Source organism: Neoarthrinium moseri (genome assembly GCF_022829205.1).
Source record: "Neoarthrinium moseri strain CBS 164.80 chromosome Unknown scaffold100_Wmoseri_CBS_16480, whole genome shotgun sequence".
Taxonomy (NCBI): Eukaryota; Fungi; Ascomycota; class Sordariomycetes; order Amphisphaeriales; family Apiosporaceae; genus Neoarthrinium; species Neoarthrinium moseri.
In genome coordinates, this window is record NW_026055214.1 from 72,152 (window position 1) to 96,047 (window position 23,896).

The window sequence follows — 23,896 nt, forward strand, 5'->3', positions numbered from 1 at the left end:
ACTAATTGCAGGGGCAAGCTTGCGACCTCTCTTTGGAGCCATCAGGATGTTGATATGTCTTGTCCAGCCAGCAGCCTGAAACGCTCAGTGAAAATGCACTGCAGCAGGAGCAGTTCCAGTCATCTTAAGTAAGCAGAATGCCCCACCACGCTGGCGCCACGTGTGGCGGCTCAAGGCCCAAGGCAGTTAAGATTCCGTCAACGTCGCTTGCGTGCGCGGTTGCTGGCTGATCAACCATTAGCGAAGATCCGGTACACTTGGGTTGCCGGCAGGATAAATACCGATGAGATCGCGTGCGCTATAAACAGCACCTTTCACAATAGAGTTGGACCTGTAAGATGCTCTTGAGTTGAAACCCGACACACGCCCCCAATTCCGCTGCCAGCCATCACGTTTTGCACCCTGTGATGGCTTCATCAACCGACACTGCCGACCTGAAGGCAGTGGCGACAATACGTTATAAGATTGCCACGGCCTCTGGCGACGAAGGAAGGTTATCCGAGGTCCTTCAAAGTCAGCTAGTCCTGCTTCTCGACAAAGCGGGCAGCCCGCACAAGAGCGTTCGCGATGCGGTAAGCTCCCTGGAGATTGTCTGTGCCCGTAGACGAATCTAACCAGAGTCTCCCGCTGGAAGGCATTCCAGGCATACATCAGCGTGACGAAGTTGATACAACCACCGGGGTATGCCGACTCGCCCATGCATCGTGTTCTAGACTAAAATTCCGCGCAGCGTCATTTTGCCCGTTGCTGGTCTTCTGGAGCAGTACAAATCAACAAGCTCTCCTGTGGTGAAACAGCTGGACTTGGGCCTGGTGAAGAAGGGCTTGCTCCGGCTCAGCCAGCAAAAGCGCCGCGAGCTTCTTCCAGTGGTGGCACACGGTATTTCGAGGGAGACCAACCTATTGAGCGCTTCTGGATTCTTTATCATTTTTCTTCGTCTGCTGCTTGAGATCAGGATACCACCAAGAGGCAGTCAAGAAGATCTGTCTATTCGGGAAACTATTGGACTCTCGGACCCATCTGATGCGAAATACATCTCTGAGCGTCTTGGGAAACTCCTCCTTCTGAGACAGGATCTTGCGTTGTATCCGACCTCAGATCTGGAAAACGTTCTTGCCTCTTCCCCGTCAGGGTTGATGAAAGAAGACATTGACTTTCTTCGGGGAAGTGATCCCAAAATCTGGAAACCCGATGAGCCAGGCAGCCTCAGCTTGCCGGAATGCAAATTGAAGGCAGTTGCTCTGCTCGCAAGTGGTGCATTCACGGACGAGGAACGATTCTTGCCAACCATTTCCGCTGCTGGCTCGGCGGATTCCAGGATCACTTCCATAGCCGAGGATATACTAAAGCGCTCGAATATCAGCTTGGAGGACCGCAAGACAGTCCAATCCCTTTTTCAGGCACACCTGAAGCTACCAGCATCGCATCGAATCCAGATCCTCCGAATCCTGTCAAAGTCAGCTTTGTCGTGCTCGTTTGAGCAACAGGTGGTGGAAGCAGTTCAGGCCGACTTTGCGCTATCATCCGGTGAGTCGCCCCCAGTGGCCGGACTGGAGGCGTTGAGATTGCACAAAGCCCTTTTGGGATATCTTGCTTGGATTGCCAGAAATAATGGCAACGCAAGTGCCACAAATACCAAAATGGGGCCAAGCCTTGTTCTCCTCTTGAAGGACTACATATTGAAGCAGGGCTGGCCAGAGCCAAATCCTACCACAAGCCAATCACAGCACCAAGGCGAGCAGAGGCTGCGTGCAATTGCCTATGAGACCATAGGAACTCTAGCGAGGGGCAGTCGATTCGAGCCGAAGGCGAAAGACTCGCTCCTCAAATGGCTCTTCGACTCACTGGTATCAGATTTGAGTTCTGATGTGGTGGTGTACATCGAGAGTGCCCTATCTAGCATGATGGCGCTCTTCAAGACAAATGATGATGTTGGCCATCAGGACCTCGAGATTCTATTACTGGACTATATGACTCTTCCCGACCGGCAAGGCGTTCGATCTGCCAAGCACGTAGCTGCTCGATTTGCCAACAACTGTCTCCCTTACAACAACATCAAAGCGCGGTGGATCGATATCCTGGCTCTCTCCGGCCGGGGGCCTGAACGCCGCGATGTCCTGGAAGAGGGCCAGAAGGGTTTGGATCCTTGGTGGGCCACCAAACTGCATCCAGATGGTGACTTATCTCTGCCAGACTGGGTCGACATGGCCGAATTTCTCTTTGACACCACACCAAAAGGAATCAGCGATGATGAGATGGCTGTCGACTGTGCATCTGCATATCCCATGTTCCCCAACGAGCGACTGACGGCGTTCCCTGTCTCCATTAAATATGTGCTACAGCTGATCCTTTTGACCGCATTGAAGGAGACGAAGGTCGAAATAGATTGGGAGTCCCAGTTAGAGACACGCATCCATAATGACCTCTCGACTCGCCAAATACTGAGAAAATACATGTCCAAAACCTCACACAGCCCTCTTCTCAGGGTGCTGCATGCAGCGCTCGACGGCCTTCGAGACCATCCAGATGTTGGTGCCGAGGAGTGCATCACCTGCGTGTCTGACATTTTATCATTTGCACCTACCAACAGTGTCATTATGAAGTTAGCATACAGGGCCCCCGAGTTACTTAAACTGGCCAAGTCAAACAACCAGAAGATCCGACAATATGCGTCCAAATCTTTCGGCATTCTAGGGCCTTGGAGTGAGCAGTCAGCTTCATTGATCACGCAGATGCGTGGCTACATAGAATCATGCGGACAACCATCGGCTTCCCAGGCGGCTGAGTACCAAGGCTGCGTGGCCTTCCTGAGCAGTTACTTGTCACGAGCTGCCCTGTATGGCAAAATTCAGCCTACCGATATCATAGAACACACCGACTTCCTACGAGATGTCTTCACCACCACATTGAAGATGTCCGATCCGAGCATCAAGGACACTGCGATTATGGCCATCTCACAGCTGTGGACCGCAAACATGGGATTTCCGAAGACCGCATCGGCGTTTGACGAGCACGTTGATGCCCTTCATGAACTAGCGAAGTCGCAGAACGAGAAAGCTATATCAGCTCTCGGAAGAATTGTAATACCAACTGCCGCAACGGAGAAGGCAGTAGACAAGGCTCTGGAGACGTTGTTTGGGTTATACGAGATCAAGCGAACCGAAGTCCATTTTGCCACGGGTGAAGCAATCGCTGCCGCTGTATCACGCTGGGACTCGGAATCCATCCAACTTGGGCTGGACGTTGAGCCATCTGGGTCAGCGCAGCCGGGGTCGCCTATGACTCTAGGGCTACGGTCAGAGCGAGTCTCCTCGGTGCTTGAAAGGCTAATTGTCGATTGTAAGACAACTAAGCCATCACTCCTCAAGGCCAGTGGGATTTGGCTTTTCTGTGTCATTCAGTACTGTTCTCACCTTCCAGATGTACAAGCGCGATTGCGCGAGTGCCAGGTTGCTTTCATGCGCCTCCTGAACGCTCGAGATGAGTTGGTCCAAGAGACCGCGTCCAGGGGCCTGTCATTGGTGTATGAGAAGGGAGACCCTTCTCTCAGAGGTGATCTTATTAGAGATCTAGTCGCCACATTCACCGGAACTAAAACACAATTGAAAGTCGATGATGAAACCGAGCTCTTCGACGCTGGTGCACTCCCAACAGGAGAAGGCAAGTCTGTCACGTCATACAAGGACATTATCAGCCTCGCCAATGAGGTCGGCGATCAGAGCTTGATCTACAAATTTATGGCTCTAGCTACCAATGCCGCAACCTGGACAGCCCGCTCAGCATTCGGCCGCTTTGGCTTGAGCAACATCCTGTCTGACGCAGAGCTCGATCCCAAGATCTATCCTAAGCTATATCGCTACCGCTTCGATCCCAACTCCAACGTGAGACGATCGATGGATGACATTTGGAAGGCCGTCGTCAAGGAGCCGACGACAGTAATTGACGAGCATTTCGATGCCATCATGGCCGATCTGCTAAAAAGTATACTTGACGGTCGTGAGTGGCGGGTGAGAGAGGCCAGCTGCGCAGCTGTCTCGGAACTCATATATGGACAGCCCTTCCCGAAATATGAGATGTATTATACTGAGATCTGGAAAATGGCCCTGAAAGTCCTTGATGATCAGAAGGGCTCCGTCAGGGCTGCTGCGCTGAAGCTGTGCATGGGGCTTTCCAAGACGCTTGTAACTCAGCTTACTGAGAATAATGCCTCCAGCTCTGCGAAAGCCATGATCTCACAGGTTCTGCCTTTCTTGTTATCGGAAAAGGGCATCGAGAACTCTGTACAGGAAGTCAAGTTCATGTCCATCACGACCGTTCTCGACGTGGTGAAGAATGGAGGAGAGACGTTGAAGCCGTTCGTGCCCACAATAGTCACGCACTGCCTAGGGCTGCTGGGGACCGTCGAGCCCGAGGCCATCAATTACCACTACCAGCGTCTTGGCGATCAGGATCGCGAAGAGATCGATAAATTGCGAAGTAATGCTGCCACACGGTCGCCCATGTTCGAATGTATATCAAACTGTTTACGCTTCGCTGACGAAGGGGTCATGAGAGACCTTGCACCACAACTCGCCCAGTCGATCAAGGCAGCCATTGGGATGCAGACCAAGGTGGGTTGCAGCGAGGTTCTTGCGACACTCGCGCTACGACATGGCATCTTGCTCCCTCCGCACAACGCCATGCTCCTAAAGGTCATGGAGACGCAGATCCTTGACCGTAACCACGAAGTCAGCAAGGCCTATGCCCGCAGCTCAGCATACCTGCTGAGAACTGCCTCTGCAGAGACGAGTGACCGTTTTACTTTGAGGTTATCAGAACTCTACAATGCGGCAGAAGACGAGGCGAGGCGGCAGAAGGTTGCGGACGCAGTCCTAGCCATTGCCAAGATATCGCCGGATGTTTTCACAGACTTGGAGTCCCGCCTTCTGCCTTTCGCCTATCTGGGCAAGCATGACAGCGACGACTATGTGTCGGAAGAGTTCGACGCTGTCTGGTCCCAGCACGCTGGGGGCGAGCATACCGTGATGCGCTTTGTTGATGAGATTGTCAGCTTCGTCTCCCAAGCTCTGAGTACTTCGAAGTGGGCATTGCAGCACGGCGGAGCTTTGACCATGGCATCGATGATCACTGCGCTGAGTAAGGTTGCCGGTAAGGACGGCCAGCTCAGTGAGGGCAGCCTGAAGAAGATATGGCCAATGCTGGACAAGTCTCTGTCGTTGAAGACATTTAAAGGCAAGGAGAAGCTTGTAGCTGCCTACCCGACTTTCATACGACACAGCAAGAAGCTTTGGGGTAGCGATCCAGGTCTACGACTTCAGACTAAGAAGATTGCGATCCGGGAGGCAAAACGCAACAATGACGAGTACCGGCCGCACGCCTTTGAGGCCTTGGCCGACTTTGCGGCAGTACGAGACGATTTGGACATGTATTCGGAGGCCGTAGATGTCGTTTCTGAATATCTCGTGCCTGGAGATGATGCCAGTCACGACGTCAGCGAGCTTGAGCGAAACACGACAGCGGCGGCATTGAAAGTCGTAATGGGGAGTTACAGTCGCCCGAAGATGCAGCTCAACCCCCATGGAGTCCTCGGCGAGGTTCTAAAGAATGTCGAAGGCGCAGCGAGGGCGCCCTCGATTGCTCGAGACACATTCTTCGACGGCGCCATCGACTTGCTGGGGGCAGCAGCCGCACGCGACGCGACAAGTAACTTGGATGCGGCGCCACTAGCCACGAGATGGTTTCACATGCTTGTGGCCGAGGAACACGTGAGTATACTCGAGAGCCAGCGCACAGCGAGGGCCAAGGCACTCGTTGCATTCGCGGAATCGTGGGAGAAGGGGGTGTTTGGCCCGACAAGCACACTCGGGGGTGCTAGTGATACTTATAGGCAGAAACTGGGGGCCATGGGCGTGGCGGAGAGGTCACTCGATGTACAGAAACTGCTGAAGCAGGCCGTGGACACGTTCCACGCCTGATTCATAAGCCCGGGGTGATGGATTGCGGCAAGACAATGTTAGAGTCGGATCAACACTCACCAGGCGGGCATCAGGTGTGTAGTAAATGGATAGTAGAGTTTCAATCACAAGCCTGGCGCGTCAACTCCCGCGGTGCAAGTGCTTGCATTCCCGTCAACCTCGGTGCGAGGCACACACGGGGCGAAACATACGGCGGGTGCGTTCGTAGAGCTTCGTGCGCGTGCAGCGCTGCATCTTGATGTTCGTAGGGAACTAACTGGCTTCTTTCTTGCCTTCCGCCAAGTTGAGTACAGCGGGTATCCATGGACCAAGGTGCCAGCGTTGTCCTTAGGCTCCCCCAGGATCTCCTATTTCATTAGTTACGAGGCATAGGAACATGGTCTTATGCCCGTTCAGGGAGCGCCCCATGGATATCCATGAGCTTCCGGGCGGAGGCCGAGCCTCGACGCTGAAATATATCCCACGGCCAGCGTAGGTACATTGCTGTCATGCCTACTGCGTATAAGTGCTTAGACAGGGACCTAGCCAAATTGGGTGCCTAGGCAGGCATGTAGGTAGGTAGGTAGGTAGGTAGGTAGGTAGGTAGGTAGGTAGGTAGGTAGGTAGGCTGATGCAACGTCCAGGACATTGGATAGTACGGCCGTGCCGTGCCGTGCCAGTACAAGGTGGATTTGGACGTCGGTCGGGGCTCCGCCATCAGCTCCCGTCCCATCCACCGTCCGCCCCGCGCCAAGAGAGACATCACTGCGCCAAGGGTGCCAGACCGGTACCTCGGTCACATGTCGAGCTGAGTACCTGCTTAGGCAATGTACATTGTCGCAAGTGCCCTCCCCCGCCGGAATGGGACCCAGGTGCCTAGATCGGGTACCTAATTCACCTACCTTTGGCGGTACCTGGTGGTTGCGTCACTGCAGGGCGCCTGGCACGTTCACCACCTGCTAAGGTTCCGGCCTCTGCGTGGGAATGAAAATGAGTGACTGACTGACTGACTGACTGAATGCAATGAATAAATGATCGCGACTTTGGTGGTCTTGCCCCCCAGGTCTCATCGTGACGCATCGTCCTTCCTGCTCGCCCAAGCTCCCCTCTTGCCCGTACCAGAGACGCGGGTCTGTTCACCTGTCGCACACCACATCACAACACACCGAATCAAACCGGATCCATCCCATCCCATCCCATCCCATCCCGCGCGGTGCCTGCCCATGCCCACCAACTTCACCACCTCGCCCGCTGCCCCGCCAAATCCGTTCGGCCTTTGTTGTATTCGTACTTACAGTTGGACCCGTCTCCAGCTTCACCAAACGCCCACGCCCAAACAACCCAGCTTCCGAAGCAGCACGGCCTAACTCAACCGCAGCTGGCTTTGCCCGCCATCCTGCCTTCTCCTGCTCAGAGCATCCTACGTCCTCGCTCTTCCACTTCTCCTCCTCTCCCTCCCTCCCACCGCAAATATCAGGTCTACTGCACACCCGTCAGGTGTTTGGCCCATCATGGACGAAGATGTCGCCCAGTTCATGACCATTACCGGCATCGATAACGAGCGCGTGGCCCGGGGCTACCTCGAGATATCGGGCAGCGACCCTATGCAGGCCATACAACTGTTCTTCGAGAGCCCCGAGCTGGCCGCCAACTTCACCAACCCCGCCAGTGCCGCCGCCGCCCAGTCCTCGCCCGCTCCCTCGCGTTCTACCCGCGGCGGACGGTCAGCCTTCGCCGGCCGCGAGGATGCCCAGGGCGTCATCACCATAGACTCAGACGACGACGGCGACGACCACGATGTAGAGATGAGCCAGGCCGACAACGACGACGGCGGCGACGACGATATCGCTGCAGTGGCGCGCGCTGCCCAGGAGGAGGACGACGCCGACATGGCCAGGAGGCTGCAAGAGGAGATGTACGGCCAGGGCACAGTTGGTGGTGGCGGCGACGAAGAGGGCATCCGAGCGCCCATGGGCCGCACCACAGAGACCCTGGTGGCTCCGGATCCGTCGTGGAGTTTGGAAGATGACAGGGAAGCCGCCGTCCTGGAACAGCTCCGCCGCAGACGGCAACCGCCTTGTGAGTAGCAAGAAGCATTCTTGAACATGACAGTCTGCTGACTTGAGCGCGTCCAGCGAGGAACCCTTTCAGTCAGGCATCGGTGTGGGACGACCCAGGTGCCCCCGGTGTAGGTGTGCCACCCGTCCCGATGGGCTCGCGCCCTGGCGGACCCCCGGCAGGCGGCCGAAGCCAGAGATTGGCCGACATGTTTCGGCCTCCGTACGACCTGATCTCGCATCTTTCGTGGGACGATGCGCGGCAGGAGGGCAAGGATGAGAAGAGGTGGATCATGGTTAACGTCCAGGACATGAGCGACTTCAACTGTCAAACATTGAATCGGGATCACTGGAAAGATGAAAACATCAAGGCCTTGTTGAAGGAGCACTTCATCTTCCTGCAGTACGATAAGGACAGCCCTCGCGCCCAGGAGTACATCGGTTTCTACTTTGGCCAGGGCTATGAGAACCCCGACAACTATCCATATGTTGCCATCATCGACCCTCGGACGGGGGAGCAGGTCAAGTTATGGTCCGGCCCTCCTTTCCCCGGCAAGGCCGAATTCTACTCGGAACTGATCGAATTCCTTGATCGTTACAGCCTGGCAGCCAACAGCAAGAATCCTGTCCCCAAGACCAAGCCCAAGTCCAAACCGGTAGATTTCGACCGTCTGACGGAGGAACAACAATTGGAGATGGCCCTGCAGAACAGCCTCGAGTCCAATGGCAGTTCGTCCAAAGCTAGACCCAGCGAGCAGGACCCCGACGAGCTTACCAAGTCCATCCCCGATCTCGCCAAGCGTGAAGGAACATCAGCCACAGCATCACCCTTCTCTTTGATCTCGTCGAATGACCCTCATGTAGAGCCAGAGCACAACCCAGCCACCGCGACCCGGATCCAATTCAGGCACCCTGCCGGTCGTGTAATTCGAAGATTTGAAACTGCAGATCCAGTGCGTCGTATCTACGAGTGGCTCAAGGCTGAGCCACTCGATGGCAAGGAGGGTGTTCCGTTCGAGCTCAAAGCACAGCCAGGTGGGGATTTGATCGATAAGCTAGATATCTCCATCGAGCAGGCCGGACTCAAACAGGGCACCGTCATGATCGAGTTTCTTGAGGACGAGTAGTAGTAAGGGCAACCATGAATTCTGACCGCATTTCTCGCGGCTCTCGGCGTCTTGGCCACACATAGAGTATGGTGGCCCCCCGCACACACAGGCTTGTTGGGTTTGCATTTGCGGTAGGGGGCGGAACACTAGATATCACCATCGCAGCAAGTAATCGCGCATAGTCGGCGAATACAGGAATTTGGCGCTCAGTATCTGTCCGTGGGCGGTCGGGTGACCTGGATAGTTTCCCACGTAGTTTCGTTCTTAACAGAACAGCTTAGGGCGCCGTCTGGAATAGGAGCGATAAACTCGAGATATGTACCAAGAATTGCTTCACAAACGTGCAGGCTAGTCCACAGTGTGTGGGTAGACATCCACCTTCTTGATCCAGCTGAGAACAGGTAGGACCATCCTTGGTATTGGGACTTGGGATCTCTTCCAGCACACTGGCAGCGTGGCTGCACTAACCCTACTTTCCAACCCGAGGGGCACCCAAACAATCACCAAACATTCATCAGCATGTGCTAGTTGCAGTGCCTTAATAAGAAACTTTAGGTCTTTCGACTCCAGTATCGGCGACGCGGTGCTACTTCAAGATTCTCATGCTAACGCCGACGCAATAGAGGATCTCTAGGCCACCTTTCCTGTTATGTTCGCTAACTCGGAAGTGATGTCAGCCACCAGTCAGCTTTTCGTGCTGTCCGAAAGGACGAGCCCGTCTTGCTCAAACTTTAGATGCACAGGCAACTGATCAGTTATGTCATGGGTAGGAGGATGATCAGTGGCGGACTGCGCGCCGTACATCTTGGGTGCTGGTGTAAATTGATTATAGGCCGACTTTCGTTAGCCCCGCCTTCCAACTCTCGGAGTCTCTATACGGCTTTAAGCCGGCCCCGGGGACTTGAAAAGGTCGGCATCCTTCGGCGGCGCGAAAGGCATTTGGGTTTGGGGCCAAATATGCCGGCTTTGGGGATGATATTGTTCGAAGTAATACACAGCCGATTGAACTAACCGGTCGACCCCCCCGCCCCCCATTATCGGTCCCAGCAACCTTAGAGTTCACCCAATCGGCCGGCTTGCTGCCGCCCACGCAAAGCTCGCACATCCCCATGTCAAGGTCCGACGATGGTCGTAGCAATACGCAATACGTAAGTCGACATAAACAATTTCTCTGGAAATCTAAAACGGCCTTCTCACGTCGGCCCCAATTCAAGCACCTTTCTAAGTAACCCGTTTTCAAGCCGCACTTGGTTCACGAAACTAGTTAGTATAGCATTGTTCAATCGTCAGCAGGGTCTTCTCCAAAGGAATGATGTTGGCAACTTTACTGGGCTTGTTCTCCTTCGGTATGTTCATTGCGTTTTATCATCACGGGAAACTTGATAATCAGCACACGGCTAATTGATCTCATAGTGGTGAGTGCTAATGCATGGGGTCCCTGGAACGATGGTGGGGGAGATGGGAATGGGTACGACTGGAACAACGGTGGAGGGACCGGCAGCAACGATGATCACAACGGGTTCGACGACCAGTTTGGTAACAGCGTTATATTCGACACCAGGTCTGCGATGTTCTATCGCAATGTCCACGGAATCCTGGCCGCTTTGGCTTTTGCTGTGCTCTTCCCCATTGGAGCAATACTCATGCGGGTCATTCCCGGACGGTTTGCTTGGATTATCCATGCGCTCACTCAGGCTGTGGCATACATCATCTACATTGTGGCTGCTGCGCTGGGTATCTATATTGTTCGAATGGTCCGTCTTCCACCGAGTGGGTCGAGTCTGGTTAGTCGAAGGCACCAGTGACACTGCACATGCTCTTTTGGCTCACATTAGATGCAGTTTCAAGAATCGCAGTATAACGCCCATCCGATTATCGGACTGGTAGTGCTCGCAGTCGTCTTCTTCCAGCCCGTTCTCGGTTGGGCCCACCATGTCAGGTTCAAGCGACTGGGACGGCGGACAGCTTGGTCTCAAGCCCATCTCTGGGTCGGTCGCGTAGCCGTAACTCTTGGCATCATCAACGGGGGCCTTGGCTTGCAACTCGCAGGGGCTGACAAGTCGGTCATCATAGCATATTCAGTCGTTGCTGGCGTCATGTGGCTTCTATGGGCCGCATCCGCCGTTTTCGGTGAGTTCAGGCGCCGCAGCCGGGACGAGAAGGTTCCCAACCAAGGTCCGAGCCCCCCATACACGGCTGGCCCTTCGTACGACGGTTCTTCTTTGCCGCCTGGCGGCGTGAACGGCGCGGCCATCGAATTGCAAGCGGGAAAACCAGGAGACAGGGACACATCTCTTTCGTCGGCATCAACTTATGGAGCGCCAAGGTCAGGGCATCGCTAGCTTGTTAGGCTTATATCAAGGTCGTGCCCGAACAGGCGCCACAACATGTACCTCTCACAAGAAGATGCGTAAACCTTGAATGGTACTACTTATAAAAAGAGCACTGGACTTTGTTCTGCCGTGTCTGGCAGCCGTCAAACAACATTAGTGATAGCTTGGCGACGAGGAGCATCTACTTCGATGCCCCCAAGTGTAGGCGGAACTAAAACGCCGAGATACGCAAAACCTCTTGGTACTTGGCAACGCTTGCCCAGACTCTTATGTCCGTATCATGAACTGTGGGTTTGCATCACAAGGTTACGAGAAACCAGATTGCAAACCTTTTAGCAAGCCTAGTCTTATCAAATCGTCGCGAGTACCGTCACAGATTCCTACGTTCTTATCTATTCATCCACAAAATCGTCTCGAAGTTGGCTTACCAAGGAAACCTTGCAGCCTGCCTGTTGCACGATGTGGCCCAGACATAGCGGACTAAGTCTGAGAGGCGACCCATTTCTAATGAAGTAAGTATATCCCAGGTAGAAGATCGTGGACCAAACGTGCCACCTCTATGTAGAAGCTTTATTGCCCGCACCCTTGAGGGTTTAAATCCTGCGAGTACCAGTACCATTACAGACACAGGTGCCTCATCTCCATAATACGACTCAGCTACTTTCACAGTGCTATCGCGAAAAGCGTCCAATAATGCTACCAACGTGGCCGGGCATGGCCCGTTTTGGGTTTATCTCAACAGATGCATCAATGGACGTGGAATCCGAAGGGGGTTCGCATTTAGGCTTCTGCTATAAGCAGGAAGACCAGGAAGGGAATGATTATTATTCACTTCTTCCAAGCCACTTTGTCGAAGCAGGCATGCAAACGCCACGCAAGCTCAGCTTTCACAGCTTCCGCACCATCGAGCTCCCCAGAGATAACATCGAACAACGCCAGCCGAGGAGGAAGTGCAGATCTTGTCTATGGTTCTCGTGGTGAATGCATTGTCCGGCAAGCAGAAACACCTGACCCAGTCAGGGACAAGAGACCAGAAGCAACGACAGCCTGTAACAACACTCTCGCAATATGACATCTTACGTTCTCACCAAGTATGTGTGAGGTCGACACTGATGGCTGATTGAGAACAATACCGAGACTATGTCGGCCGTCCGAGAAAATGAAGCCAACACTCGAACCGGAATATAATGGGAGTGCTCGTCACACTGAACGACTCTACCCTCCGCAGACCTCCTTGCCCTGTACGATTGAGGGTCTAGTCAAATATGACCAAGTCTAATGTGTTTTTCCCATATCGCTGGTCAGGCGCAATGGTCTTTTATCGAATACCATATGTTGTGGCTGGGTTAACCACCAAGGCTCGCATCCAGTATTTCCGCCGCTCCATACGCCAGGGTCACGAGGAGTCTCATGTGCGGAACTCGACTAATTGTCTCGTCCGAGCTGAATATTCTCCCTCTTTCCGCACTTTGTAGGGAGAATGGTACCATGGGTTCAAGAAGAATGGGGGCTTTGGGAGATGACTGGCGGAGCTTTTGTCAGCGAAGAGGCATAGTCAACAATCTACCGTCGCATGGAGCCAGAGATGGAGACCTCAAACTACGACGATGATCCAAAATCTGCGATCACGGATGACGCTAATGTGGACCATGGACGAACATCGACGGGCACAGCAGTTGAAGCTGGCCTTTTTCTTGCAGTCATATAAATTGTACTTGTTCAAGCCAGGCGTCAGGGTGAAGATAATCAATTAAGGCAATCGTCATTTTAAACGAATGATATAAGTACTGCTTTGGGTCTTACGACCAAGTATGCGGAACTGGAGACGAGCCAATGGGATTCAAGACCTGATCATGAAGTCCGCGAAACTGGGACCGATTTCAACTTCTAGGCCGCAGAGGATACAGAGACATGGAGGGCAGATATCGCCTGATTTCCCCTGCTAGTCCTAGGCTGGTTATTCTACATATGGGCCGTAATAGTTGCGCAAGTACCGGCTAGCATAGTAAATATACCTGTTGGTGCCGGTTCGCGTATATTTCCTGGCTCATGGTCTACCACCTTGTGTATGACATATGTGCAGCACAGCAGCCCGTTGAATGTATTGGACAAAATGACTCGGTGGAACATACATTGCCTTGAAATCCCACCAGATTGTAGGACTTCGTGCCATCTCATACTCGCTGGCGACCTACATAGTTAATTTCCACCTGTAACGCTGGCATTGACCTTGTCTGAAGACATCGAGACCACCAGTTGGTCGCTCGTCCACTGTGTGAAGCCGACATAGCAAGCACCATTATACCATCCACGCTCATTTGTGTGCCTAAAATTGGCCAGCTTCATTCACAGAGGAGCACTGCGGTCTTGGCAATTGCCGAAAGTGACCAGTACGTAATCCACAAGAGACTCGAAGAGTCATTGGCAGCACACCTGCTTTAATGACACTTCAATATACGTCTACGTCGTACAGCAGGTATTTTTAGCTGCTTGAGATGGTTGTGGCCTTCGATTTCAAAGTGCCGCGTATGCACGACGCGAGAGCGGAAAAACTTGAGGCTGCATGCATCAGGGATACTCAACTCCATGGAGCTTATGCTATTCGCTGACTTTGATTTCCCCGTTTGGTTCAACCACTCCCAAGGTCGACGTTTCAGTATCAAACTCTTCAATCACCTGTCCAGGCTTGCCCACGCTCCCATTGTGGAGAATTGCCGTTGCAGTAATTAATATGAACGTGTCGGCATTGACATCCTTGGCAGCTTTCACGATTTACCCGGTCCTCTGGAACCTGCTGTTAATCATGACGATCCAGATCTGGCATAACTCCCCGCACAGAACCCCTGCAGAGAAAGCTTGACTGCTGCCGTGTTGGACTCGACTCGACTCGGTTAATCAGGAACTATATGGCTTGCAACATGCCTGTAGCCAAGTTCCCCTAGTCACCCTTCCTTAATTCTCCTTTCGGTTGAATCGTAGTTGCGAACCGGGCAATAACCAGGACAAATTGCCCTATTCTTGACCAACAACTATTAACATGGAACAACCTTGTGCGTCTCGCCCCTCACTATTACCATTCTTATTATTGGCACTCGTAGTAGACTTCGTTGGCATATAAACTACTGGAACAAGCGGTGGCTTGCCTCGCATCCTGTCACACACTGTCCTCGTCGCCCATGTAGGCTCAGATATCACGAAACAGGACCATCTATATCCGGAAGGGAGCTGTCTTTAGGTTTGGACCATCGAATTGGAGGCGCAGCCAGCATCAGTGGATACCATCGGCATCAGACCGTTATCTGAATTCAACTAACATCAACGAACATGGGAGTTCTTCGCAAGCTGTGGATTGCACTGGCAGTCACTTCCGTTATCTTGTCGACTGTTCTAGCCGAGTTTCCAACAACAAGTGACGCGAAGTGCAATTGCTACCTTACCAACACTACAACGAAGAATTGGTTCAGCCGACACAAATTTTTCGACTTCCGGAACATGTCGCAGTACGTCAACGTCCCAGGACCGGCACAAAATCCGTCAGCGGCTAGCGATGCCGGTGTGGCAAGCAGCTACTTCGAAAGTGCCGACTGGACGAATTTCTGGTCCTTGCAGCGTTGGAATAACAGCTTAATGATGAGAGGCAACTCAGACGTCACGGGGAGCGATGCAACTGTCCTCATGGTGAACTCCCCTAGCAATGTGTATTTCGAAAACAACAAGGATACGAAGGCGGCATCGAAGACATACATGACTATGAGGACAGTACGGCATCAGGACTTCCAGTCGGCAGCAGAGTTTGAGTCAGGCTCTGGGAATTATCACTACTTGAGTATACGTATGCTCGCCAGAACGCGTGGGGCCAGCGGCGCAATCACTGCTATGTTCACATACCGAGGGGCGCAGTCACTTCAGAGCGTCCAGGAAGCGGACCTCGAGGTCCGGACGCGAGATCCAAGCTCCTCGATTCAATATACCAATCAACCCTCATGGAATGCTAACGGCGACATTGCTGGCGCGACTAAAAACATTACCCAACCCGGAAAGGTGAATTGGAATGATTGGCAATACCATCGTATGGACTGGACTCCCGGTTCCACCAACTGGTTTGTCAATGGTCAACTGGTAAGAACACATTCGTGTGTATTGAGTCTGACCGTCCCGTTGTCGCTCTCGGCATCGGGGGATCCAGTGTCTGCTAATTGTGTCGGTTGTGTCTAACCTGAGTCCAGGTTTCTACTATATCTTTCCAAGCCCCTCGGGACCCTAGCCAAATAATCTTCAATGCCTGGAGCGACGGGGGCTCTTGGAGCGGCAACATGAGCGTCGGCTCCGAGGCATACCTTCAAATCCAATGGATAGATGTTGTCTACAACAATACCGATCCAGCGATTGGTTTCAAACCAACTGCCACGAACGGGAAATGCGGCAGCATCTGCAGCATCGACGAGACCAAGACTGTCGGTACCCCTGTGTTGATCACAACGACGCCCCAGAATCCGAGTGGAGGTAAGGCACCGCTTTTCGACGCAATTTGGGTAGATGTCTGATGTTCTGACAACGTGTATAGGTCAATCAGGATCCAATCCCGGGTCCCCAGGATCGCCGTCGGGTGGACAGGCTTGCTTTGCTGCTAAGTATGGACAATGCGCTGGCAAGAACTGGAATGGCTGTACGGGCTGCGCAGCTGGGACAACTTGCAGATTCCAGAACGATTACTATTCGCAGTGTCTATAGGAACATCAGTTAGACTCCTTTCTTGTCGGTGGACTAAAACGTGAAGCAATCATTTCCTTAGATACCAGTGTGCCTTGTTAATATATTCAGTTTGTCCGTGGCCCATTACCAATTCTAGGAGTTGTAAGCGCGTTTATATGGAAAATCGTGATGAAAACCGTTCTAATCCAATCCGTATCTATGGCGTGCGTAGTTGTGGCCTTGTCGTTTGACGCCTGTTGGCATAATACTGCCTCTCAATCATTACAGGCCCGTAAGTCTTCCTTAAGCGTTCCAGGACAACCATTGAGATATTATCATACCCTCAAGCCCCCGGCAATTTGGCGTAGCCTAGCGAAGACTCGAACATCCACAGAAGGGTTGGGTGATGAAGAGAATATTCAGTGATATGTAACAGTGGTAAGAGAAGAGTGCGTAGCCGTATTTCCCATTTGTTCCAACAGTGATCGTTCTAGGATGACCGCTGTTGAATGCACTAACAGCATGTGATTCATTGCTCGACGAGGAAGAGAGTGCACCCGATATTCGCTTATGCACTTTGATTGCTGCATTCGCGTTTTATTCCAGTCGTTATCCAGTCAACTACATATTGTGATGTGACGGGACATGATGTACGTGCGACGCTGAGTAAGTGGGCTCGGCTACTTCCGCCTACTGCTCATCCGCCACAAGGCGCGGACCTGGACTGCTCTGGACGGGATACGCAAAAGTTGCAGACTGGTATAATCTTTAGTAACGTAAGACCCATTCTTGTTCTGTGTACAGCTTAATGGCAGGTGTCATGGAAGTTGGGTAACGTAGTGGGCTTGGAAGGCTTCTGCGAAGTAGTTAAGCTGGTTGCAGCAGGGCAGGTTGCATCTCACGCAAGTTCTATTTTCCAACGAATTCTGCCACTTCCGAAGACGGTTCGTATCATGCTCGGGAGAGGAGCAAGCACATCATTTCGGGGAAGCGGGGATCTCCGCTTGTTCGGCAATTCCAGACTCTACCATCTAATAATTCAGGTGGGATGTCAATGTTTTTCACTCTGGGACTACCTGTACTTTTCTATATTCACTTGTTTGGCTATCAACGTGGCAATTGCAATGATGGACGGTGCAGATGTTGCGAAACGAAACACGAGCAAATGCTGCTGGGTGGTTCTCAATGCCCAGGTGTACGACGTGACCTCGTATCTCGATCAACACCCGGGCGGGGCAGCTATTCTGCTGGCTCAAGGCGGCCGAGTATGGATATCAATCCCAGCCGGCCAATGCACGGGACGGCCAGCTAATTGTCTATGGGATGCGACTATAGAATTCAGCCGCATTCACTCTCCGGACGTCCTACAATATCTGCCGACTGGGAGCTTGCTCGGTCCGATTGATACATCGACGATAGGCGCACTCGCACCACCGACAAATGAGGAAGCACTTCGTTCACTTCCAACTGGAGAGGGGCTGCACCATCTCTCAAAATGTGTGGTGACAGGCGATTTTGAGGTTGCAGCCAAGATGATGCTACCAGCCAGGTCATGGTCCTACGTTTCATCATCAAGTAACTCGGGCCTCTCCATGGCGGCCAACTTGGATTCATGGTCGGCCGTGAGGTTTCGTCCTCGGGTGTTGCGTGATGTCCAGACCGTCTCCACAGTGTCCTCCATCCTCGGTCACCGGTGTCCATTTCCATTTTACGTCTCTCCCATGGGGATCCTTGGTCGCGCCCATGCTAATGCTGAAGTCGAACTCGTACGCGGCTTCCGACGCAGTGGGATCCATGGTGTAATCAGTACTGTGTCAACCAAAACCACCGAAGAGATTGCTTCTTCCTTGACAGAGGCGTTGGAGCGACATGATGACAGTAGAGACGTCTCGGCAGCGCCTCAGCTTCATTTCCAGCTCTATACCTCACCAGATCGCGAGGCTGCCATCAAGTTGATCCATCGAGTCAAGGTCGCGGGTTTCAGGTCACTCTGGGTTACTGTCGATACTCCTGTTCTAGGAAAACGCACAATAGATCGACGACAGCTGGCCGAGGAGGCTTTAGCCATGGGATCAGACGAGCAGGCCAGGGCGGCTGGTCTAGGTATCGTTACCCACGTACGGCAGAACCAGGTCAGCGCTTCGCTTGCATGGACCGACCTGGAGTGGATCAAGAAAGAATGGGGTGGCCCATTAGTAGTGAAGGGAATTCAATGCGCCGAGGACGCGAAACTGGCTATGGACTATGGATGTCAAGGCATATTATTGTCCAACCACGGCGGACGACAGTTGCATTCAGCCCCTGACGCATTGTCTACCCTCCTGGAGATTCGCGCCTACTGCCCTGAGGTCCTCGGGAACCTCGAAGTTTTTGTGGATGGCGGCTTGCGAGATGGCGCTGATGTACTGAAGGCCCTCTGCCTGGGTGCCAAGGGCGTGGGTGTTGGCCGGCCCTTTTTCTATGCCTTGGCCGCTTATGGAACAAGAGGTGTCGAGAGGTGCATAGAAAGTGAGTTTCCATCGACGAGAGGTTTCTTTCGGTTACGTGACTGACTATTTCTTAGTTCTTGCCGAGGAATTGGCAACGGCAATGAGACTCGTCGGTATAACATCCCTAGACCAGGTTCATCCAGATTTGGTCAATGCTCGCCGCCTGGCAAACGAGATATGGAGACCCCTAGATAGTCGATTGTAGCTATTGAGGCCTGCCGCAAAGTTAATGGCGCCTTGGCGTCATCGCTATCGCGGTGGGTGCACAGCTGAACTGGTGCGTTTATGTTCTTAGACTCATCCCGGATCGCCTCTTCTCAGAATAAAGCTCGGCTACGTCCAAGTATGATATTGATTGAATATATTGCTCTACTTGAATTCGAAGGAATTAAAAATGGAAGCTGACTTAATATGGCCATCAAGGATTACAAAAACATAATAGGGGGTAGTAGTATACGTTCTCATGACGCATGTTGGTTTGTTCTACCGCGTACATGCCAGTTCCCCAAGCGGAGCAAGCTAATTACCCCGTATTTCCCATGATTTTTGTATATTCACGAATACAATGCTGTCTGCAAGCCTGCTTACCGTGCTGTGACGATGCTAACAGCTGGACACCCTGTTCTCAACAACGAAGCAAGGAGCTATTCCGTCTTTCGGCTGCCTACCATTAAGCATTAATGTGGAATCGTTCACGTGTCAATGAGATACCGTAAATACCATATTACATTGACAGATCTATCGCACGCCCCATGTATCGGCCACCGATGGTTAGTAACATACATGAGTATAATTTCACTGCATGTAGCAGCGGTGTGGGTGGTTCACATCTATCAATTTCAAGAGTTTCTCTGGCGATGATACAGTAGACTGTTTCCATTATTGTCGTCCGTACTTTTCTGTCTCGAGTCTCGGTGTTTCTCCGCAGGCATGCGATTCGTCACTAAAACAAGCCACTCCAGGATTGCGCTTTACCGGCGTCTCCTGTGAAACCTACTTCCCGATAGTAAATGAATCCCTCCTTCCGGCCTTAGGTACATCACGTCGACGTGCTGGGAAATAGGCCTGCACGTAACCCAATGTCTATACAGCCTGTGAGTTGGGGGAAGACTGCTGTAGTTCGTCCATGAAGGAACGATCTACGTTTACGTGCTGTAAGGTCAACCTATTTGACTTGTTACCTGCCTCTATGCTTGTTCGCCATCTGCACATTCAGCTCTTGCCGGGCATTTCTTTCTCCCTCACTTGAGAGCCCGTGCCATTTATAGTACTTCGAAAATCAGTGGCCCAACAACGCAAACAATCGGCTGGTGCAACCCCAAAATTCCCTGGGGTATTCGTAATCAAGGTTCTTTGTTTCCCAGCAGGTGAAGTATTATTTCGCAGGCACCTACTTGAAAAATTTCGCGCTTGGCGGTGAATATTCTCGGCATCTAGTAACAGGCGAAGTTTTCGTCACAGTAAGTCACGCCATAGCCTTCCTGATCAAGCAATAGGATGAGATCCTACATTCCTCCATATCTCTTCCCTGGAAACTGACTTTACCAGCGATCAGACTTCACTCCTGATCTCCGCATTGGAGGAAAGGTTGTGGTAACAAATTTATACGCACCTTCTTTCTATCTTCGCCCATCGAAATCGGGATATGAAAAACGCCGCTGCGCAAGAGGGAGGCAAGAGCTCTACAGCGTGTAAGGTGTAGCAACCAAGCCGATATTTGTCACCCCTGCTACGCCCAATCCCGCGCAGCGGCACATCACTTCACTTGGGTTGTACTTGACATCTCCACGCAGAATCACATACCGCGGATTCCAATGGTAGGTATCGGTTTTGTCAAATGTGTTTCTCTCACTGCCTTGCACTTCTCCCCTGTCTGGTCAAACACCAATATCCGGGGCTCACAACAACGGCCGTCGACTCACACGACTCCTCCTACTCCCAACTCCTAGACCGACGTAGTACTCACTCGTCTTCTCAGATTATTACCCAAAAGGGCAAATATCAATTTCCCGACAACCGCTTTTCTCACTTCCCTCCCATACACGCGTACACGAGACACATAGCAACAGCACTCGTTGAAGCACGAGGGCAGCGACGCTTTCCCTTCTCAAGATGTCTTCCGGCGTCAACAACAGTCTGTCGGCAGGCTCAGGCCATGACCCGACCGTGACACAAGTTGACTACCCCAGATATTCCGCCACCCTCTACTCTGAGGATTTTTCTCGACTAGTCGGCGATGGTCTGAACGACTGTAGCATACAAGAGCGAAAGCACTTCCTGGAGTGCGAGAGACAACGTGTCAATTTTTTTCTAGGCCTTGTCTGCAAAGCGCACAAGGACAACTGCGCAAATATCAAAAACAAGTATCAGTCAACCCAGGACAAGAACCCGACACCCGATGTCAAAGACAGCGTTCGAGGGAGCGAGCGCCTGGGAATCATTACGGCAGATCTGATAGCTTCATTTCGCTTCACACAGAAGCTTGAGCTGTTGATGAAAGTTGACGGAGACATTGATACGACGCAAAAGACCAAGAAATGTGCCACAGGCACCACAGAACTCAAAGCCTTGCCTGCCGATAGCAAGCAATTTGGAACTGCAACCTCACGACAAATGCCAGTCCCTGAACGTCTGGTGAACATGGAGATGTTTCACATTGTCACCAACATGCGTCAAGAACAACATAACCAGGCTTGTAGTAGCCCTGTCGAAGACAATGGCAGGGCATGTCCACCCATGTCGCCATTCGGGCCATGTGCTGGCAACAGCAGTATAGTGAATGGCGTATCGAGAGTTACACAAAGCTGTGCAGATGGCTACATGGAGGCAGAACCTGACAAGCCTATGCAGTCCCCTAAGGCTGTTCCCACAGCAGGTGCCATTCCAACTGCCGAACAGGCAGAACCGGGTTGCGATCCATTCAGGAACGTGTATCTGCAGGCTGTCGCATATTTCGGAAACAACTCAAGCAGCCCATATGCTTCGAGCTGTCACTCAAGCAGCTCACATGCTTCGATATGCCGTAACTGGGAGCTGGAGAGCGAGCAGGAAGCTGCCATCTTCAAGGCAACCCATGTGCCAGCAGACACCAGTGAACAAAGAGAAGGTACGCTCATCAGCCTGGACGATGATGACAACTATGTGGACCAGCGAAGACCGGACGAATTGCTGCCCAAAAGCTCAGAAGAAGCTAGACGAGAGTATCTGGAGAAATTACGCAGAGACGAGGGCATGCAGACCTACGACATCGGCGACACCAGTCTGAACAGGGACAAAGTCGACAACACACAGCCTCTTGATGTCGGCGACGCCAGTCTGAACAACGAATATGGAACCCGTATCATCCACGAATCTCAGCCTATCTCGGAACTGGCCGCACGCGCTCTTCCCATGACAACTCCAACGCCAGCTGGGCGCTATAAGATGAAACGATGCCCCAGGTTCGTCCCGAATGAGGACTTTGTGGATCGGCTCTATGACAACGAGCAAGACCGCCAGGCTGCCATGAAACTTCACAAAGATTCTCAAGGCCACATCTCGTCAACTTTCCAGTACGGTGTTCAGTACACACCCAACATCCCAGCTGCAATGATTATGTGGGAGCACCGACAACGTGACTACGAGTGCTCTTCCGTCGTCATATCTGGCCTACCGCGGAAGATAGCGTATCGGTACCTGATGCCACTAGTCCGTGGCGGGAAGATCCTGCATATCATCATCATAGACACCACTGCTTTCGACACTGGGGATACGGCATTCGTTGTGTTCGCCGAGTGGAGGGACGCGCATGCATATGTGGACTTTGCCAAGAAGAACCCTGCTTGTATTAGGGTCCAAGGCAAGCAAGCACGTGTCAGTCTCGCCGGAACCCCGACACACCCGGGCCTTCTCAAGCGAGACCCTATATATGGGCAGTCGCGTCTTCTTCAGCTCGGATGGTTTCCCCGAGACCGTTGTCATATGATCTTCGAGGGCGTCGAGGAATGCTTTCTATCTGTAGAGGACGCACTCGAGGACGCGTGGATCGATGGATGTGAGGTCGTTTTCATGCTTTTTAGCAGGGTCGAGTACGCGAAGCGATTCCACAAATTCATCCACCGTCGTCCGCAATTTGAAGACAAAAGAGGTAGCCTAGACTACCTCGATGACCCATGTGAAGGGTCTTTGGATGACTTGCGCGCACCTGCTTCGCTGGCCAGATTTGCCAGTGGTCAAGAATATCCGAGTTTGCTGGAAGAGTGGATGGCGATCAGGAAGCGAGGCGCAAATAGATTTGCGCCTCGACCCATGGCATCGGATCTTCAGCCAGTCCACCCAGGGTATCGAATCACTCCGTTGGAAATCATTTCTTCACTGGCAACGGGTCAGACTATTATTTCCACTGAGCAGACTGTCCTTGTTCACAATCAAGGTGTGCCAGCTGGCACCAACAACCACCCGGGGCGCGATTCATCTGATCCCGACCACCAAATCGACCGTGCCCCCCCTACGGGCCAGACTGAGACAATGGATATCCTCGCCGCCGATCCCGAGCCTGAGGAGTTCGATGTTAAGCCACAGACTTGGAGCATAGATATCTTCATGTCAGAAGACGAGCTCCGGCAGGGCTTCTCTTCGTGTTCGTTGGAGCACTACAAGAGAAAGTACGGCTATACCGAATTCAAGGAAAGCCGCGAGGGCTGGGAGCGCGATTGGCCGTACGTTGGCCAGATCAGAGATCGCAAGCCAAATATGACTGAGGACCGTTGGATTTCGAAATTGGTCTTGCCGCGAGACAAGGGGCCGATCCAAGCTCTCTGCGATAGAGATGATCACTCGCATGTACTCAAATCGGAGCTCGACAAGGTCATCTGGGAAAAGCCGGTTCAGGCAATCCCACTCAGCGAAGCAAAAGAACGCTACTGGCCCATATATCAGGACATGAAACGCAGCGAGGCGTACCGGAAGTCCAAAGACTTTGCTGACGACCAGTACCCTCCTGATGGTATGAAATGGGAGGATCTGCCCGAACTCGTCGATGGCGAGAGCTGGCCGAAGCCCGAAGATGGCCCGGACTGGCGCAAGGACTTCTTTGACCTCCTCGCCAAGTATCATCCCAGTTCAAGCGAGTAGCTTTTTCCTATCGCTGCAGAATACACGGAAGATTCGTCCTGCCCGGGAGCTTCACGCGCAACACGGATGACATGTTGCGGTGACCTGATCTTGATTTGGAGTCAATTTTTGCAATCTCTCTCCTTTGTTGCCGTTGTGTCGAGGTGACCG

At 52.5% G+C, this 23,896-nt stretch overlaps 6 protein-coding genes across 6 annotated transcripts; all 6 read left to right on the plus strand.

Annotated features, from left to right (window-relative positions):
- Window positions 1–407: 407 nt before the first annotated feature.
- JN550_012994 (uncharacterized protein) lies at window positions 408–5,975 on the plus strand (the record flags this gene model as incomplete). Its single annotated transcript, XM_049311532.1, has 4 exons — window positions 408–572; window positions 635–681; window positions 731–3,339; window positions 3,421–5,975. The coding sequence occupies 4 exons, from the start codon at window positions 408–410 to the stop codon at window positions 5,973–5,975; spliced, it is 5,376 nt and encodes a 1,791-aa protein (XP_049165044.1).
- Window positions 5,976–7,465: 1,490 nt separating this feature from the next.
- JN550_012995 (uncharacterized protein) lies at window positions 7,466–9,138 on the plus strand (the record flags this gene model as incomplete). The annotated part of the gene is made up of 2 exons (XM_049311533.1): window positions 7,466–8,033; window positions 8,090–9,138. 2 exons carry the CDS (start codon window positions 7,466–7,468, stop codon window positions 9,136–9,138), a joined length of 1,617 nt encoding a protein of 538 aa, XP_049165045.1.
- A 1,294-nt stretch (window positions 9,139–10,432) lies between these two features.
- Window positions 10,433–11,462, plus strand: JN550_012996 (uncharacterized protein; the record flags this gene model as incomplete). The annotated part of the gene is made up of 3 exons (XM_049311534.1): window positions 10,433–10,466; window positions 10,534–10,904; window positions 10,962–11,462. The coding sequence occupies 3 exons, from the start codon at window positions 10,433–10,435 to the stop codon at window positions 11,460–11,462; spliced, it is 906 nt and encodes a 301-aa protein (XP_049165046.1).
- Window positions 11,463–14,777: 3,315 nt separating this feature from the next.
- On the plus strand, window positions 14,778–16,184 carry JN550_012997 (uncharacterized protein; the record flags this gene model as incomplete). The annotated part of the gene is made up of 3 exons (XM_049311535.1): window positions 14,778–15,572; window positions 15,680–15,956; window positions 16,018–16,184. 3 exons carry the CDS (start codon window positions 14,778–14,780, stop codon window positions 16,182–16,184), a joined length of 1,239 nt encoding a protein of 412 aa, XP_049165047.1.
- A 1,088-nt stretch (window positions 16,185–17,272) lies between these two features.
- On the plus strand, window positions 17,273–18,839 carry JN550_012998 (uncharacterized protein; the record flags this gene model as incomplete). The annotated part of the gene is made up of 2 exons (XM_049311536.1): window positions 17,273–18,653; window positions 18,709–18,839. The coding sequence occupies 2 exons, from the start codon at window positions 17,273–17,275 to the stop codon at window positions 18,837–18,839; spliced, it is 1,512 nt and encodes a 503-aa protein (XP_049165048.1).
- Window positions 18,840–20,746: 1,907 nt separating this feature from the next.
- JN550_012999 (uncharacterized protein) lies at window positions 20,747–23,746 on the plus strand (the record flags this gene model as incomplete). Its single annotated transcript, XM_049311537.1, has 1 exon — window positions 20,747–23,746. One exon carries the CDS (start codon window positions 20,747–20,749, stop codon window positions 23,744–23,746), a length of 3,000 nt encoding a protein of 999 aa, XP_049165049.1.
- Between the last annotated feature and the right edge of the window lie 150 nt (window positions 23,747–23,896).